This window comes from Pan troglodytes, chromosome Y (genome assembly GCF_028858775.2).
Source record: "Pan troglodytes isolate AG18354 chromosome Y, NHGRI_mPanTro3-v2.0_pri, whole genome shotgun sequence".
In the NCBI taxonomy this organism is placed as follows: Eukaryota; Metazoa; Chordata; class Mammalia; order Primates; family Hominidae; genus Pan; species Pan troglodytes.
The window spans coordinates 34,659,317-34,676,480 of record NC_072422.2 but is presented as its reverse complement, the minus strand read 5'-3'; the positions used below and the strand labels follow the sequence as shown (position 1 = coordinate 34,676,480).

At 54.7% G+C, this 17,164-nt stretch overlaps 1 protein-coding gene and 1 long non-coding RNA gene across 3 annotated transcripts in view; both read right to left on the bottom strand.

Annotated features, from left to right (window-relative positions):
* The window catches only part of ASMTL (acetylserotonin O-methyltransferase like), a 56,313-nt gene extending 40,159 nt beyond the window's left edge, over positions 1-16,154 (bottom strand). Inside the window, exon 1 of one of the 2 annotated variants that reach the window (XM_054677229.2) lies at positions 16,016-16,154. Coding sequence is in view for 1 of the 2 variants with exons in the window: in NM_001280168.1 (NP_001267097.1) it covers positions 15,221-15,313 (93 nt within the window). In the remaining variant the exon portion in view is untranslated. 2 annotated transcript variants of the gene reach the window in all.
* On the bottom strand, positions 1,131-15,213 carry LOC134809403 (uncharacterized). Its single transcript, XR_010155007.1, has 2 exons — positions 7,824-15,213; positions 1,131-7,569 (listed from the first exon to the last, which is right to left on the bottom strand). It is a non-coding gene; the product is annotated as an uncharacterized LOC134809403 (long non-coding RNA).
* Positions 16,155-17,164: the final 1,010 nt, after the last annotated feature.

Here is a 17,164-nt window from a genome sequence, read left to right as displayed (position 1 = left end):
ACATCATGGACACAGTGTCATTGTGGAGACACACCGCCATCTTGGACAGACACCCCCATCGTGGACAGACACCCCCATCATGGACACACACCACCATCGTGGACAGACACCCCCATCGTGGACAGACACCCCCATCGTGGACACACACCGCCATCTTGGACAGATACCTCCATCTTGGACACACACCGCCATCATGGACACACACCACCATCTTGGACAGACACCACCATCTTGGACACACACCGCCATCATGGACACACCGCCATCGTGGACACACACTGCTATCTTGGCCATCGTGGACACACACCACCATCTGGGACACACACCGCCATCTTGGACACATACCACCATCGTGGACATCATGGACACAGTGTCATTGTGGAGACACACCGCCATCTTGGACAGACACCCCCATCGTGGACAGACACCCCCATCATGGACACACACCACCATCGTGGACAGACACCCCCATCGTGGACAGACACCCCCATCGTGGACACACACCGCCATCTTGGACAGACACCCCCGTCTTGGACAGACACTGCCATGTTGGACACACACTTCCATTTTAAGTTCCCTTGATTAAAAACTGCCTAAATCCAGCCCCCAAACATCAGCCTAATGGCTAATGTCAGCATGACCAGAAACATTCCAGCCGTGGGATAAACCCCTCTGTGACCAGAAACCTCCCCTCCGACCAGAGACAGTCCAACTCCGCAATCAATTTTCCCTCACACAGAAACATTCCAAGCCTGCGAGAAGCCCCCTTTTCCAAAACCCTTTGCTGAGCCACTTTTTGTATTTTTTTTTTTTTTGAAACGGAGTCTCGCTGTGTCGCCCAGGCTGGAGGGGCAGTGACGCCATCTCGGCTCACTGCAAGCTCTGTCTCCCAGGATCGAGCGATTCTCCTGCGTCAGTCTCCCGAGTAGCTGGGATTGCAGGCGCCCGCCACCATGCCTGGCTAATTTTTGTATTTTTAATAGAGACGGGGTTTCACCATGTTGGCCAGGCTGGTCTCGAACTCCTGACCTCAGGTGATCCGCCCGCCTCAGCCTCCCAAAGTGCTGGGATTACAGACGTGAGCCTCCGCACCCAGCCTCACTTTCTGTATTTGTTTCCTCCTTCAACTCTTATATTTGGTGCCGAAACCCAGGACAGGTGTTACGGACAGAGGCCCTTTTGCAACCCAGGATGCAGTGGGCAGGGGCAGCCCGTCCTGGGCTAACTCCTGGATCCTTTAGAGCCTCTGGCCCCCTGACCCTGTCCTCTCTCTGTGTCCCTCTTTGAGTGTTGGGAGTGGAGGTTCTCTTGCAACCCAGGAAGCTGTGGGCAGCAGCATCTCATCCTGGGCTAACTCCTGGATCGTGAGGGTCGCTGGCCACCCCTCCCATCTTTTCTCTCCATTCACCTTCCAAGCAATTTCTGTGAGGAAGACAACTCATGTAAAGGGGACTTGGAGGCTCAAGCTGGAGGGTTCTCAAAACCCTCAGGTCTCAGAAATCCACCTCTGACCCCCTGCAACAGGTACTTCGCTCCCTAACCCTTGCTTCGTCTTCCTCTCTCTTCCTCTGTCTTCTTCCCTCTTCTCTCTCTCTCTGTTTTCCCTGCGCGGCTCCAGTTTGGGAGCCCCTTTGCCAATTCCAACAGGAACATCCAACATCAGACACAAATCCAGCCGGCTGGTAAGATCTGCCCTCCTCTGACTTTTGGTTCCCAGTTAAAGTCAGGTCGGCCATCCCGGTCCTCGGAGGACCAGCGGCCCTAAGCTACAAGCGATCCTGAGGGATGCCCAGTATCTTCTCAGCTTGACCGTCCTCCTTATAAAGAGGATTCTGGGTCTCTGTCTTTTGTCTGGGGTTGCCTAAAACACAAACAGACACTCTCGGCTTCCTTTTACCAGCCCACGTGGGTGCCAAACAACCCGACATTCCTATGTCGTCCCCTCTGGGATGTCTCCTTTCCAACCTGGCCAAACTTGGCTTACAGAGGAACCTAAAGCCAGAGTGTTGAATTTTTTATTGCAATAGTCTGGCACCAATACAAACTACATAATGACAGCAGATGGCCCGAACATGGCACCTTTAACTTGCAAATTCTCAGGGACCTTGACAACTTTATCACCAGGAAATGGCAAGAGGTTCCCTATACTCAGGCTATCTTCTACCCTCCCTATGTCAAGTTGCACCTTCATTGTGGGCGGCAAGCCACCCAGGTGCCGAGGCAAGAGACCGAGGACACGAGCTCTTCCGGTATATAATAAAATATAAAACGAGAAAGTTGTACCAGATATAGATCTTAGATATGGTTATATATGAATATCATTAATCATTAGTTGGTAGTAATTACTCTTTATACCAATATTATAATAATCCTTGCTCTAGGATCATAATGTAGGAAAAGCCAGGCCATACAGAGATAGGAGCTGAGGGGACATAGTGAGGAGTGACCAGAAGACGAGTGCGAGCCTTCTGTTATGCCCAGACAGGGTCACCAGAGGGCTCCTTGGTCTAGCGGTAACGCCAGCGTCTGGGAAGACGCCCGTTGCCAGGCGGACCGTGGTCTAGCGGTAGCGTCAGTGTCAAGGAACAACACCCGCTACTTAGCAGACCGGGAAAGGGAGTCTCCCTTTCCCCGGGGGAGTTTAGAGAGGACTCTACTCCTCCACCTCCTGTGGAGGACCTGACATCAGTCAGACCCACCCGCAGTTATCCAGAGGCCTAACCGTCTCCCTGTGATGCTGTGCTTCAGTGGTCATGCTCCTAGTCTGCCTTCATGTTCCATCCTGTACACCTGGCTCTGCCTTTTAGATAGCAGTAGCAAATTAGTGAAAGTACTAAAAGTCTCTGATAAGCAGAAATAATAGTGTAAGGTGTCTCTCTCCTCCTCCTCTCTCTCTCTGCCTCGGCTGCCAGGCAGGGAAGGGCCCCCTGTCCAGTGGACACGTGACCCACGTGACCTTACCTGTCATTGGAGATGGCTCACACTCCTTACCCTGCTCCTTTGTCTTGTATCCAATAAATATCAGCAAAGCCTGGCATTCGGGGCCACTACCAGTCTCCGCGTCTTGGTGGTAGTGGTCCCCCGGGCCCAGCTGCCTTTTCTTTTATCTCTTTGTCTTGTGTCTATTTCTACACTCTCTTGCCTCCGCACACAGGGAGAGACCCACCGACCCTGTGGGGCTGGTCCCTACATCTCATGACATTTTTTTTTTTTTTTGAGATGGAGTCTTGCTCTGTTGCCCAGGCTGGAGTGCAGTGGTGCCATCTCGGTTCACTGCAACCTCTGCCTCCCGGGTTCAAGCGATTCTCCTGCCTCAGCCTCCCAAGTAGCTGGGACTACAGGCGCCCGCCACCACACCCAGCTAATTTTTTGTATTTTTAGTAGAGATGGGGTTTCACCATGTTAGCTAGGATGGTCTCGAACTCCTGACCTCGTGATCCACCCACCTCGGCCTCCCAAAATGCTGGGATTACAGGCGTGAGCCACCGCGCCCAGCCTTGAGTCTTCTTAATTTATGGCAATATAAATATGTGCATAAGTGTGATAAAAATCTGTTTTCTTTAATAAGGGGACACAATTGGAAAAACTGGTCATTTTACCAAAGCTTTGACTGGAATGGTGTGCTTTCCTTTAAAGGAAAACTGGCCTATTTTGTGTACACAGTCCCTGTACAGGGTTTCTGACCTGTGATAAGAAAAGAATGTCAGTTTCTGACAGGCCCAGAACCCCAAGTTTTCTTGGAACCTCAAGAGGAAAGGAATCTGCCCAACTCATAGGTATTTAATGGTACAAACCCATGACTGGGCTCAGCTTAAAAAAGGTCCCATCTGAGATTCGTTGTCTTACCAGGGACCAGGGACTCATGCGCCTGGTTTTATGAAATGAGACCACTACTTCTCCTGTTGTCGTTCCCAGCTTCTCCCCAGCCTCCCCTTTTCCCTACTTTATAAGACAGGACAAAAGGGAGAAAGCAGAAAGTTGGAAAAGAAACAGAAGGAAGATAAATAGCCAGATGACCTTGGCACCACCACCCAGCCCTGGTGGTTAAAATAATAATAATATTAACCCCTGACGAGGAGAATCGCCTGAACCCGGCAGGGCGGAGACTGCAGTGAACTGAGATCGCGCCACTGCACTCCAGCCTGGGCGACAGAGCGAGACTCCGTCTCAAAATAAATAAGTCAATAAGGAAATAAATAAAAGTAAAAATAATAATTACTCTTGCTGCACTGTATACATATAATTAGGCCAAGTATAATAAAGCAAACCAGTCCTACCATAATTTGTCTTTTTTTTTTTTCTTTTTGACACGGAGTCTCGCTCTGTCGCCCAGGCTGGAGTGCAGTGGCGCGATCTCGGCTCACTGCAAGCTCCATCTCCCGGGTTCACGCCATTGTCCTGCCTCAGCCTCCCGAGTATCTGGGACTGCAGGCGCCGCCACCACGCCCGGCTAATTTTTTGTAATTTTAGTAGAGACGGGGTTTCACCATGTTAGCCAGGATGGTCTCGATCTCCTGACCTTGTGATCCGCCAACCTCGGCCTCCCAAAGTGCTGGGATTATAGGCGTGAGCCACCACACCCAGCCCATAATTTGTCTTTTAATAAAAGTGGGAAAACTGGAAAAAGAAAAATCGTGTTTGAAAAACGACAGTTACCCCTGTGGTGAAATTCTAGTCTTGCCTAATGGTTTTCAGTTTTTTATTCTTTTCTACGGTTTGAATTAAATTCTAATTTTTCTGGCTACATGTCTCCAAGATAATGTTTTGCATTCTTTTCCTTTTTCTTTTTCTCCAATTTTTCCTAACGGAAAACCTCTGAAACCCCAAGTTCTGCTTTCTTAAAGCCCTGTGAACTGAAACCTAGATGTTTCAACAGGTGCTGCGTGGAAGGCCCCTAAAGAGTGCTACCAGGAACAAATCAACCTGTTCCCCTCCAGGGCTGTGTTTGGTGACCCGTAATAACCACCTCCCTCAGCAGGAAGTGGCCAGAAAGAACATACCAGCCCTCGTCCTGTTATAACTAGAGGGTCTGGATTCACAGAGCAGGAGCATTGCCATCTTCGACACACACTGCCATCTTGGACCCATTACACCATCTTGGACAAGCACGGCCATCTTGGATACACACCACCATCTTGGATAAGCACCACCATCTTGGACACACCGCCATCTTGGAGAAGCACCACCATCTTGGACACACACTGTCTTGGACACACACAGCCATCTTGGAGAAGCACCACCATCTTGGACACACACCATCTCGGACACACACGGCCATCTTGGATAACCACCACCATCTTGGAGACACACCATCTTGGACACACCGCCATCTTGGAGAAGCACCACCATCTTGGACACACACTGTCTTGGACACACACAGCCATCTTGGAGAAGCACCACCATCTTGGACACACACCATCTTGGACACACACGGCCATCTTGGAGAAGCACCACCATCTTGGAGACACACCATCTTGGACACACACCGCCATCTTGGATAAGCACCACCATCTTGGACACACAACATCTTGCACAGACACCGCCATCTTGGATAAGCACCACCATCTTGGACACACACCATCTTGGACACACACTGCCATCTTGGATAAGCACCACCATCTTGGACACACGCCGCCATCTTGGACACACACTGCCATCTTGGATAAGCACCACCATCTTGGAGACACATCATCTGGGACACACACGGCCATCTTGGATAAGCACCACCATCTTGGACAAGCACCACCATCTTGGACACACACCGCCATCTTGGATAAGCACCAACATCTTGGACACACACCATCTGGGACACACACTGCCATCTTGGACCCATAACACCATCTTGGACAAGCATCACCATCTTGGACATGCCGCCATCTTGGATACACACCACCATCTTGGAAAAGCACCACCATCTTGGACACACCGCCATCTTGGAGAAGCACCACCATCTTGGACACACACCATCTTGGACACACACTGCCATCTTGGATAAGCACCACCATCTTGGACACATGCCGCCATCTTGGACACACACTGCCATCTTGGATAAGCACCACCATCTTGGAGACACATCATCTTGGACACACACGGCCATCTTGGATAAGCACCACCATCTTGGACAAGCACCACCATCTTGGACACACACCGCCATCTTGGATAAGCACCAACATCTTGGACACACACCATCTGGGACACACACTGCCATCTTGGACCCATAACACCATCTTGGACAAGCATCACCATCTTGGACACACCGCCATCTTGGACACGCCGCCATCTTGGATACACACCACCATCTTGGAAAAGCACCACCATCTTGGACACACAACATCTTGCACAGACACCGCCATCTTGAATAAGCACCACCATCTTGGACACACACCATCTTGGACACACACTGCCATCTTGGATAAGCACCACCATCTTGGACACACGCCGCCATCTTGGACACACACTGCCATCTTGGATAAGCACCACCATCTTGGAGACACACCATCTTGGACACACACGGCCATCTTGGATAAGCACCACCATCTTGGACACACACCATCTTGGACACACACGGCCATCTTGGATAAGCACCACCATCTTGGACACACACCATCTTGGACACACACGGCCATCTTGGATAAGCACCACCATCTTGGACACACACCATTTGGGACACACACTGCCATCTTGGACCCATAACACCATCTTGGACAAGCATCACCATCTTGGACATGCCGCCATCTTGGATACACACCACCATCTTGGAAAAGCACCACCATCTTGGACACACAACATCTTGCACAGACACCGCCATCTTGGATAAGCACCACCATCTTGGACACACACCATCTTGGACACACACTGCCATCTTGGATAAGCACCACCATCTTGGACACACGCCGCCATCTTGGACACACACTGCCATCTTGGATAAGCACCACCATCTTGGAGACACATCATCTTGGACACACACGGCCATCTTGGATAAGCACCACCATCTTGGACACACACCATCTTGGACATGCATGGCCATCTTTGACACACACCACCATCTTGGACACACACCACCATCTTGGATAAGCACCACCATCTTGGACACACACCATCTTGGACACACACGGCCATCTTGGATAAGCACCACCATCTTGGACACACACCATCTTGGACACACACGGCCATCTTGGATAAGCACCACCATCTTGGACACACACCATTTGGGACACACACTGCCATCTTGGACCCATAACACCATCTTGGACAAGCACCACCATCTTGGACACACCGCCATCTTGGACATGCCGCCATCTTGGATACACACCACCATCTTCGAAAAGCACCACCATCTTGGCCACACAACATCTTGGACACATACCGCCATCTTGGATAAGCACCACCATCTTGGACACACACCATCTTGGACACACACTGCCATCTTGGATAAGCACCACCATCTTGGACACACACCGCCATCTTGGACAAGCACCACCATCTTGGAGACACACCATCTTGGACACACACTGCCATCTTGGAGAAGCACCGCCATCATGGACACACACCATCTGGGACACACACCATCTGGGACACACACCACCATCTTGGATAAGCACCACCATCTTGGACACACACTGCCATCTTGGATAAGCACCACCATCTTGGACACACACCATCTTGGACACACACGGCCATCTTGGATAAGCACCACCATCTTGGACACACACCATCTTGGACACACACGGCCATCTTGGATAAGCACCACCATCTTGGACACACACCATCTTGGACATGCATGGCCATCTTTGACACACACCACCATCTTGGACACACACCACCATCTTGGATAAGCACCACCATCTTGGACACACACCATCTTGGACACACACTGCCATCTTGGATAAGCACCACCATCTTGGACACACACCATCTGGGACACACACTGCCATCTTGGACCCATAACACCATCTTGGACAAGCACCGTCATCTTGGACACACTGCCAGCTTGGATACACACCACCATCTTGAAAAAGCACCACCACCTTGGACACACAACATCTTGGACACACACTGCCATCTTGGATAAGCACCACCATCTTGGACACACACCATCTGGGACACACACTGCCATCTTGGACCCATAACACCATCTTGGACAAGCACCGCCATCTTGGACACACTGCCAGCTTGGATACACACCACCATCTTGAAAAAGCACCACCACCTTGGACACACAACATCTTGGACACACACTGCCATCTTGGATAAGCACCACCATCTTGGACACACACCATCTTGGACACACACAGCCATCTTGGATAAGCACCACCATCTTGCACACACGCCGCCATCTTGGACACACACCGCCATCTTGGATAAGCACCACCATCTTGGACACACACCATCTTGGACACACACGGCCATCTTGGATAAGCACCACCATCTTGGACAAGCACCACCATCTTGGACACACACCGCCATCTTGGATAAGCACCAACATCTTGGACACACACCATCTGGGACACACACTGCCATCTTGGACCCATAACACCATCTTGGACAAGCATCACCATCTTGGACACACCGCCATCTTGGACACGCCACCATCTTGGATACACACCACCATCTTGGACACACAACATCTTGCAGAGACACCGCCATCTTGAATAAGCACCACCATCTTGGACACACACCATCTTGGACACACACTGCCATCTTGGATAAGCACCACCATCTTGGACACACACCGCCATCTTGGACACACACTGCCATCTTGGATAAGCACCACCATCTTGGAGACACACCATCTTGGACACACACCACCATCTTGGATAAGCACCACCATCTTGGACACACACCATCTTGGACACACACGGCCATCTTGGATAAGCACCACCATCTTGGACACACACCATCTTGGACACACACGGCCATCTTGGATAAGCACCACCATCTTGGACAGACACCATCTTGGACATGCATGGCCATCTTTGACACACACCACCATCTTGGACACACACCACCATCTTGGATAAGCACCACCATCTTGGACACACACCATCTTGGACACACACGGCCATCTTGGATAAGCACCACCATCTTGGACACACACCATTTGGGACACACACTGCCATCTTGGACCCATAACACCATCTTGGACAAGCACCACCATCTTGGACACACCGCCATCTTGGACATGCCGCCATCTTGGATACACACCACCATCTTGGAAAAGCACCACCATCTTGGCCACACAACAACTTGGACACACACCGCCATCTTGGATAAGCACCACCATCTTGGACACACACCATCTTGGACACACACGGCCATCTTGGATAAGCACCACCATCTTGGACACACACCATCTTGGACATGCATGGCCATCTTTGACACGCACCACCATCTTGGACACACACCACCATCTTGGATAAGCACCACCATCTTGGACACACACCATCTTGGACACACACGGCCATCTTGGATAAGCACCACCATCTTGGACACACACAGCCATCTTGGATAAGCACCACCATCTTGGACACACACCATTTGGGACACACACTGCCATCTTGGACCCATAACACCATCTTGGACAAGCACCACCATCTTGGACAAGCACCACCATCTTGGACAGACACCATCTTGGACACACAACACCATCTTGGATAAGCACCACCATCTTGGACACACACTGCCATCTTGGATAAGCACCATCATCTTGGACACACACTGCCATCTTGGATAAGCACCACCATCTTGGACACACACCGCCATCTTGGATAAGCACCACCATCTTGGAGACACACCATCTTGGACACACTGCCATCTTGGAGAAGCACCGCCATCTTGGACACACACCATCTGGGACACACACCACCATCTTGGATAAGCACCATCATCTTGGACACACACTGCCATCTTGGATAAGCACCACCATCTTGGACACACACCACCATCTTGGACACACACCATCTTGGACACACACGGCCATCTTGGATAAGCACCAGCATCTTGGACACACACCATCTTGGACACACACGGCCATCTTGGATAAGCACCACCATCTTGGACACACACCATCTTGGACATGCATGGCCATCTTTGACACGCACCACCATCTTGGACACACACTGCCATCTTGGATAAGCACCACCATCTTGGACACACACCATCTTGGACACACACGGCCATCTTGGATAAGCACCAGCATCTTGGACACACACCATCTTGGACACACACGGCCATCTTGGATAAGCACCACCATCTTGGACACACACCATCTTGGACATGCATGGCCATCTTTGACACGCACCACCATCTTGGACACACACCACCATCTTGGATAAGCACCACCATCTTGGACACACACCATCTTGGACATGCATGGCCATCTTTGACACGCACCACCATCTTGGACACACACCACCATCTTGGATAAGCACCACCATCTTGGACACACACCGCCATCTTGGATAAGCACCACCATCTTGGACACACACCATCTTGGACATGCATGGCCATCTTTGACACGCACCACCATCTTGGACACACACCACCATCTTGGATAAGCACCACCATCTTGGACACACACCATCTTGGACACACACGGCCATCTTGGATAAGCACCACCATCTTGGACACACACAGCCATCTTGGATAAGCACCACCATCTTGGACACACACGGCCATCTTGGATAAGCACCACCATCTTGGACACACACAGCCATCTTGGATAAGCACCACCATCTTGGACACACACCATTTGGGACACACACTGCCATCTTGGACCCATAACACCATCTTGGACAAGCACCACCATCTTGGACACACCGCCATCTTGGACATGCCGCCATCTTGGATACACACCACCATCTTGGAAAAGCACCACCATCTTGTCCACACAACATCTTGGACACACACCGCCATCTTGGAGAAGCACCACCATCTTGGACACACACCATCTTGGACACACACGGCCATCTTGGATAAGCACCACCATCTTGGACACACACCATCTTAGACAAGCACTGCCATCTTGGACATGCATGGCCATCTTTGACACACACCACCATCTTGGACACACACCACCATCTTGGACAGACACCATCTTGGACACACAACACCATCTTGGATAAGCACCACCATCTTGGACACACACTGCCATCTTGGATAAGCACCATCATCTTGGACACACACTGCCATCTTGGATAAGCACCACCATCTTGGACAAACACCGCCATCTTGGATAAGCACCACCATCTTGGAGACACACCATCTTGGACACACTGCCATCTTGGAGAAGCACCGCCATCTTGGACACACACCATCTGGGACACACACCACCATCTTGGATAAGCACCACCATCTTGGACACACACCGCCATCTTGGATAAGCACCACCATCTTGGACAAGCACTGCCATCTTGGACATGCATGGCCATCTTTGACACACACCACCATCTTGGACACACACTGCCATCTTGGACAAGCACTGCCATTTTAAGTTCCCTTGATTAAAAACTGCCTAAAACCAGCCCCCAAACATCAGCCTAATGGCTAATGTCAGCATGACCAGAAACAGTGAAAGCCTGAAATAAACCGCCTCTGACCAGAAACATCCCAAGCCCAAGATAACCTCCTTCAGACCAGAGACATTCCAACACCTCAGTCAACTTTGCCTCACAGGGAAACATTCCGAGCCTGCGATAAGATTCCCCTTCCTAAACCCTTAAATACCCTTAGTCTGTAAGAGAGAACACTCCTGACCTAACTCAGCCAGAAGCCCTGCTCAGGCTTGTTCTCCAAAATAAACCCGTCTTTGACTGTGAAGCTGCTTTTCTTCTTTCATCTTTCTTCCACTCTTCTACCCTCCTCAGCGCTCCTCACCTCTTGAAGGTGCCCCCAGATCCTGGCCCTGACGCCCATCCTGGTCTTCAGGGCACCAGTCACCAAGCCCTGGACCTGCCCTGCAGATCTCAACCCCAGATCATATAGACCCCTGCCCTATGCCCTGTCACCCCCAATCATGGAGACCCATGCCTTCTGTAAGGCACCCCGACCACTCTCATCCCCGTCACTAGGACCAGGCATGTGGTGTCCCCCCTCCCACAGTACCAGACCTCCAGTCCGTAGTCCCCAAGAGTAGACTCCTGCCCCACTGTACTATCCATAGGCAACCAGTAACTACCCTACCATCACCAGTAACTTCTCTGCCATCACCAGTAACTACCTCACATCACCAGTAACTACCCCCCATCACCAGTAACTATGCCCCATCATCAAACCCAGTAACTACCCCCCATCACCAGTAACTATCCACCATCACCAGTAACTATGCCCCATCATCAAACCCAGTAACTACCCCCCATCACCAGTAACTATGCCCCATCATCACCAGTAACTATCCCCCATCACCAGTAACTATCCCCCCATCACCAGTAACTATCCCATCACCAGTAACTATCACCCCATTACCAGTAACTATCCCACATCACCTATAACTATCTGCCTGTCACCAGTAACTACCCCCCATCACAAGTAACTATCCCTTCATCACTAGACCCTCTCCTCCATGTGATTAGGGCTCCAGAGAGAGGCAGACACCCACTGCCTAGGCGTCCTGCCACCCGCAATAAGATCCTCATGGGGGCACCAGGAAACACTTCCCATACCCCAGCTACAAAGTCCAACCTTCAGTCACAGGGCCCACTCCATCCCTAGAAGTCCTAAGTCACTCACCTCCCCAATCCCTAGGGGGTCCCAGGTCACTCCCCTCCCCCACCCCTAGGGGTCCCAGGTTACTCTCCCCTCCCCCATTCCTAGGGGTCTTGGATTACTCTCCCCTCCCCTATCCCTAGGAGGTCCTGGATCACACTCCCCTCCCCCATCACTAGGGCGTCCTGGGTCACTCTCCCCTCCCCAATCCCTAGGGGTTCTGGGTCACTCTCCCCTCCCCCATCCCTAGGGGGTTCCGGGTCACACTCCCCAACCCCATCCCTAGGGGTTCCGGGTTACTCTCCCCTCCCCCATCCCTAGGGGTCCTGGGTTACTCTCCCCTCCCCATTCCTAGGGGTCCCGGGTTACTTTCCCCACCCACATCCCTAGGGGGTCCTGGATCACTCTCCCCTCCCCCATCCCTAGGGGGGTTCCGGGTCACTCTCGCCTCCCCCGTCCCTATGGGTCCCGGGTCACTCTGCCCTCCCCATTCCTAGGAGGTGCTGGCTCACTCTCCCCTCCCCCATCCCTAGGGGTGCTGGGTTACTCTCCCCACCCCCATCCCTAGGGGTCCCGGGTCACTCTGCCCTCTCCATTCCTAGGGGGTCCCAGGTCACTCTCCCCTCCCCTATCCCTAGGGGTTCCGGGTCACTCTCCCCTCCCCCATACCTAGGCAGTCCTGGATCACTCCCCTCCCCATTCCTAGGGGGTCCTGGGTCACTCCTCCCTCCCCATCCCTAGGGGGGTCCCAGGTCACTCTCCCCAACCCCATGCCTAGGGCATCCTGGGTTACTCTCCCCACCCCCATCCCTAGGGGGTCCTGGGTTACTCTCCCCTTCCCCATCCCTAGGCGGTCCTGGGTCACTCTCCCCTCCCCATTCCTCGGGGGTCCCGGGTCACTCTTCCCTCCTCCATCCCTAGGGGGTCCTGGGTCACTCTCCCCAACCCCATGCCTAGGGGTTCCAGGTCACTCTCCCCTCCCCCATCCTTTTGGGTCCCAGGTTACTCTCCCTACCCCCATCCCTAGGGGGATCCCGGCTTACTCTCCCCTCCCCCATCCCTAGGGGGTCCCGGGTTATTCTCCCCTCCCCATTCCTAGTGGGTTCTAGGTCACTCCCCGCAACCCCATGCCTAGGGGTTTCGGGTCACTCTCCCCACCCCCATCCCTAGGAGGGTCCCGGGTCACTTGACCTCCTCATTCCTAGGGGTCCCGGGTTACTCTCCTCTCCCCCATCCCTAGGGGTCCCGGGTTACTCTCCCCACACCCATCCCTAGGGGGGTCTCGGCTTACTCTCCCCATCCCCAACCCTGGAGGTCCCGGGTTACTCTCCCCATCCCCATGCCTGGGGGTCCCGGGTTACTCTCCCCATCCCCATCCATGGGGCTCCGGGGTCACTCTGCTGTCCCCATCCCTAGCGGTCATAGGTCACTCCTCCCTCCCCATCCCTAGGGGGTCCCGGGTCACTCTCCCCAACCCCATGCCTAGGGCGTCCTGGGTTACTCTCCCCACCCCCATCCCTAGGGGGGTCCCAGGTTGCTCTCCCCTCCCCCACCCCTAGGGGGGTCCTGGGTTACTCTCCCCTCCCCCACCCCTAGGGGGGTCCTGGGTTACTCTCCCCTCCCCCATCCCTAGGGGGTCCTGGGTCACTCTCCCCAACCCCATGCCTAGGGGTTCTGAGTCACTCTCCCCTCCCCCATCCTTTTGGGTCCCGGGTTACTCTCCCTACCCCCATCCCTAGGGGGATCCCGGCTTATTCTCCCCTCCCCCATCCCTAGGGGGATCCCGGCTTATTCTCCCCTCCCCCATCCCTAGGGGGTCCCAGGTTACTCTCCCCTCCCCCATCCCTAGGGGGGTCCTGGGTTACTCTGCCCTCCCCATTCCTAGGGGGTTCTGGGTCACTCCCCGCAACCCCATGCTTAGGGGTTTCGGGTCACTCTCCCCTCCCCCATCCCTAGGGGTCCCGGGTTACTCTCCCCACCCCTAGGGGGGGTCCAGGGTCACTTGACCTCCCCATTCCTAGGGGTCCCGGCTTACTCTCCCCACCCCCATCCCTAGGGGGGTCTCGGCTTACTCTCCCCATCCCCAACCCTGGAGGTCCCGGGTTACTCTCCCCATCCCCATGCCTGGGGGTCCCGGGTTACTCTCCCCATCCCCATCCATGGGGCTCCGGGGTCACTCTGCTGTCCCCATCCCTAGCGGTCCTGGGTCACTCTACCCTCCCCATTCCTACGGGTCCCGGGTTACGCTCCCCTCTCCCATCCCTATGGGGACCCAGGTCACTCCCCACCCCCATGCCTAGGGGGTTCCGGGTTACTCTCCCCTCCCCCATCCCTAGAGGTTCCGGGTCACTCTCCTCAACCCTATCCCTGGAGGTCCCGGGACACTCTCCCCTCCCCCATCCCTAAGGGTCTTGGGTCACTCTCCCATCCCTATCCGTGGGGTTCCTGAGTCGCTGGGCCCTCCGGGGTTCAGCCCCTCCGTCCCCGGTCCCCTGCCCCGCCCAGGCCCAGGCCGCACCGCGTTGCTGAGGATCTCCTGACGGCGTGGGGAGGCGCTGGCCAGCACCACGCGCTTGTGCAGCAGCTTCCCAATCACCGGGCACAGCACCATGGCGTCCACGCCAGGAGCCGGGCGTCCGCACTTCTGAGCCCGGAGCCCGCGGTGCGCGCAGCGCGGCTGCAAAAAAAAAACAGGCGGCCAGAGTCCCGCCTCCGCGAGGCCACGCCCCCGCCCGCCTCCGCGAGGCCACGCCCAGTCCGCGCCTTCATTGGCCTCCCCGCGAGGCCGCGCCCAGGCCACGCCTCCATTGAACACTCCGTCAGGCCTCGCCCAGGCCACACCTCCATTGCCCTCTCCACCAGGCCACGCCCATGTCACGCCCCATTGATCTCCCCTGAGGCCACGCCCAGGCCACGCCTCCATTGACCGCTCCGCCAGGCCACGCCCAGGCCACACCTCCATTGCCCTCTCCGCCAGGCCACGCCCATGTCACGCCGCCATTGAACTCCCCGTGAGGCCACGCCCAGGCCACACCCCCGCCCGCCTTCCCCCCGGGCACCGCCCCGGCCGCTTGGTGAAGCACCGCCCCCAGCTCCGCCTCCCGGGCCCCGTCCCCGCCCCCGGCGCTCGCCCCGCCCCTCCCCGCCCCGCCTGCGGCGCCAAGACCTGCAATGGCGCAGGCAGCTGCGGGGTCCCGGGGAGGAAAGGCTGGCGTGGATACTTGGGGTTCCTTGCAGGCGCGGCGTGGGGAGTGGAAATGCTGGGTTCCCGCAGCTGCGGTTGTGGGCAGTTGTGGGGGTGGGGGGTTCTTACCCGCACGTGGAGGGGCCCGGCTCAGAGATGGGGGTCTTGTGGGAGCCGCGTCGGGGAAGGTAGAGATAGGGGGTTCCCCGCGGACCCGGTGCGAGTGGCGTGGAGATGGGGATGTCCTCGTGCCTGGTGGGAGGGGCGTGGAGATGGGGGTGTCCACGGGCCTGGTGGGAGGGGCGTGGAGATGGGGGTGTCCACGGGCCTGGTGGGAGGGGCGTGGAGATGGGGGTGTCCACGGGCCTGGTGGGAGGGGCGTGGAGATGGGGGTGTCCACGGGCCTGGTGGGAGGGGCGTGGAGATGGGGGTGTCCACGGGCCTGGTGGGAGGGGCGTGGAGATGGGGGTGTCCACGGGCCTGGTGGGAGGGGCGTGGAGATGGGGATCCCCGCGGGGATGGTGGGAGGGTTTTGGAGATGAGGGTCCCCGCGAGAATGCTCGGAGGGGTATGGATATGGGGGTCCCCGCGTGCCTGGTGGGAGGGGCGTGGAGAAGGTGGGGGTCCTTGTGGGAGGGGCGTGGACACTGTGGATCCGCGCGGGCGTGGTGATGGGCGCGGCGTGGGGACCCCCTGGGGGCGCGGTGCTGGGAGCGCAGGGATGGGACCAGAGCGGGCGCTGTGAGGTGGGGGACGCCCGGCTGTGCCTTCCCTCCCTAAATGGACTCCACCTCCAGGGCAGCGGGTCCCTTGCGCGCCGCAGGCTGCAGGGGGCGCGCGTGAGCCGTGCCAGGATTTTTCTTAAACCCCCCAGAGCCCAGCCGCACCTGCTCCACATAAACCCAGCGAGGCGTGGAGACTCCGGGCACTGTTTCCCCAGCTTTTGTGACTCAAAAGATTTTGAAATAAAATGTGAAAAATAATAATATACCCAGAGCCTATGCCAGTGATGTGTAGATGCAGAAAATGGAATCCCACAGTTAATTTTGTTAACTGTGGAATGACATCCAAGGGTGTCCAACACATTACGGAGAAAACGAAAAACTGTAGTCAGAGAAGTCACAGAAGAGCCAAATAAAAGAGAGGAAAAAAGCGTCTAAACCATGTGATGTCTGATTTTCAATATTGTGAGGTTTTGAAAAAAATTTTAAAAAGCACATAGATTCACATTTCAGAATTTTGGAGAAGTAACTTTCTTCGTTTTGAAGCGATAGAAGG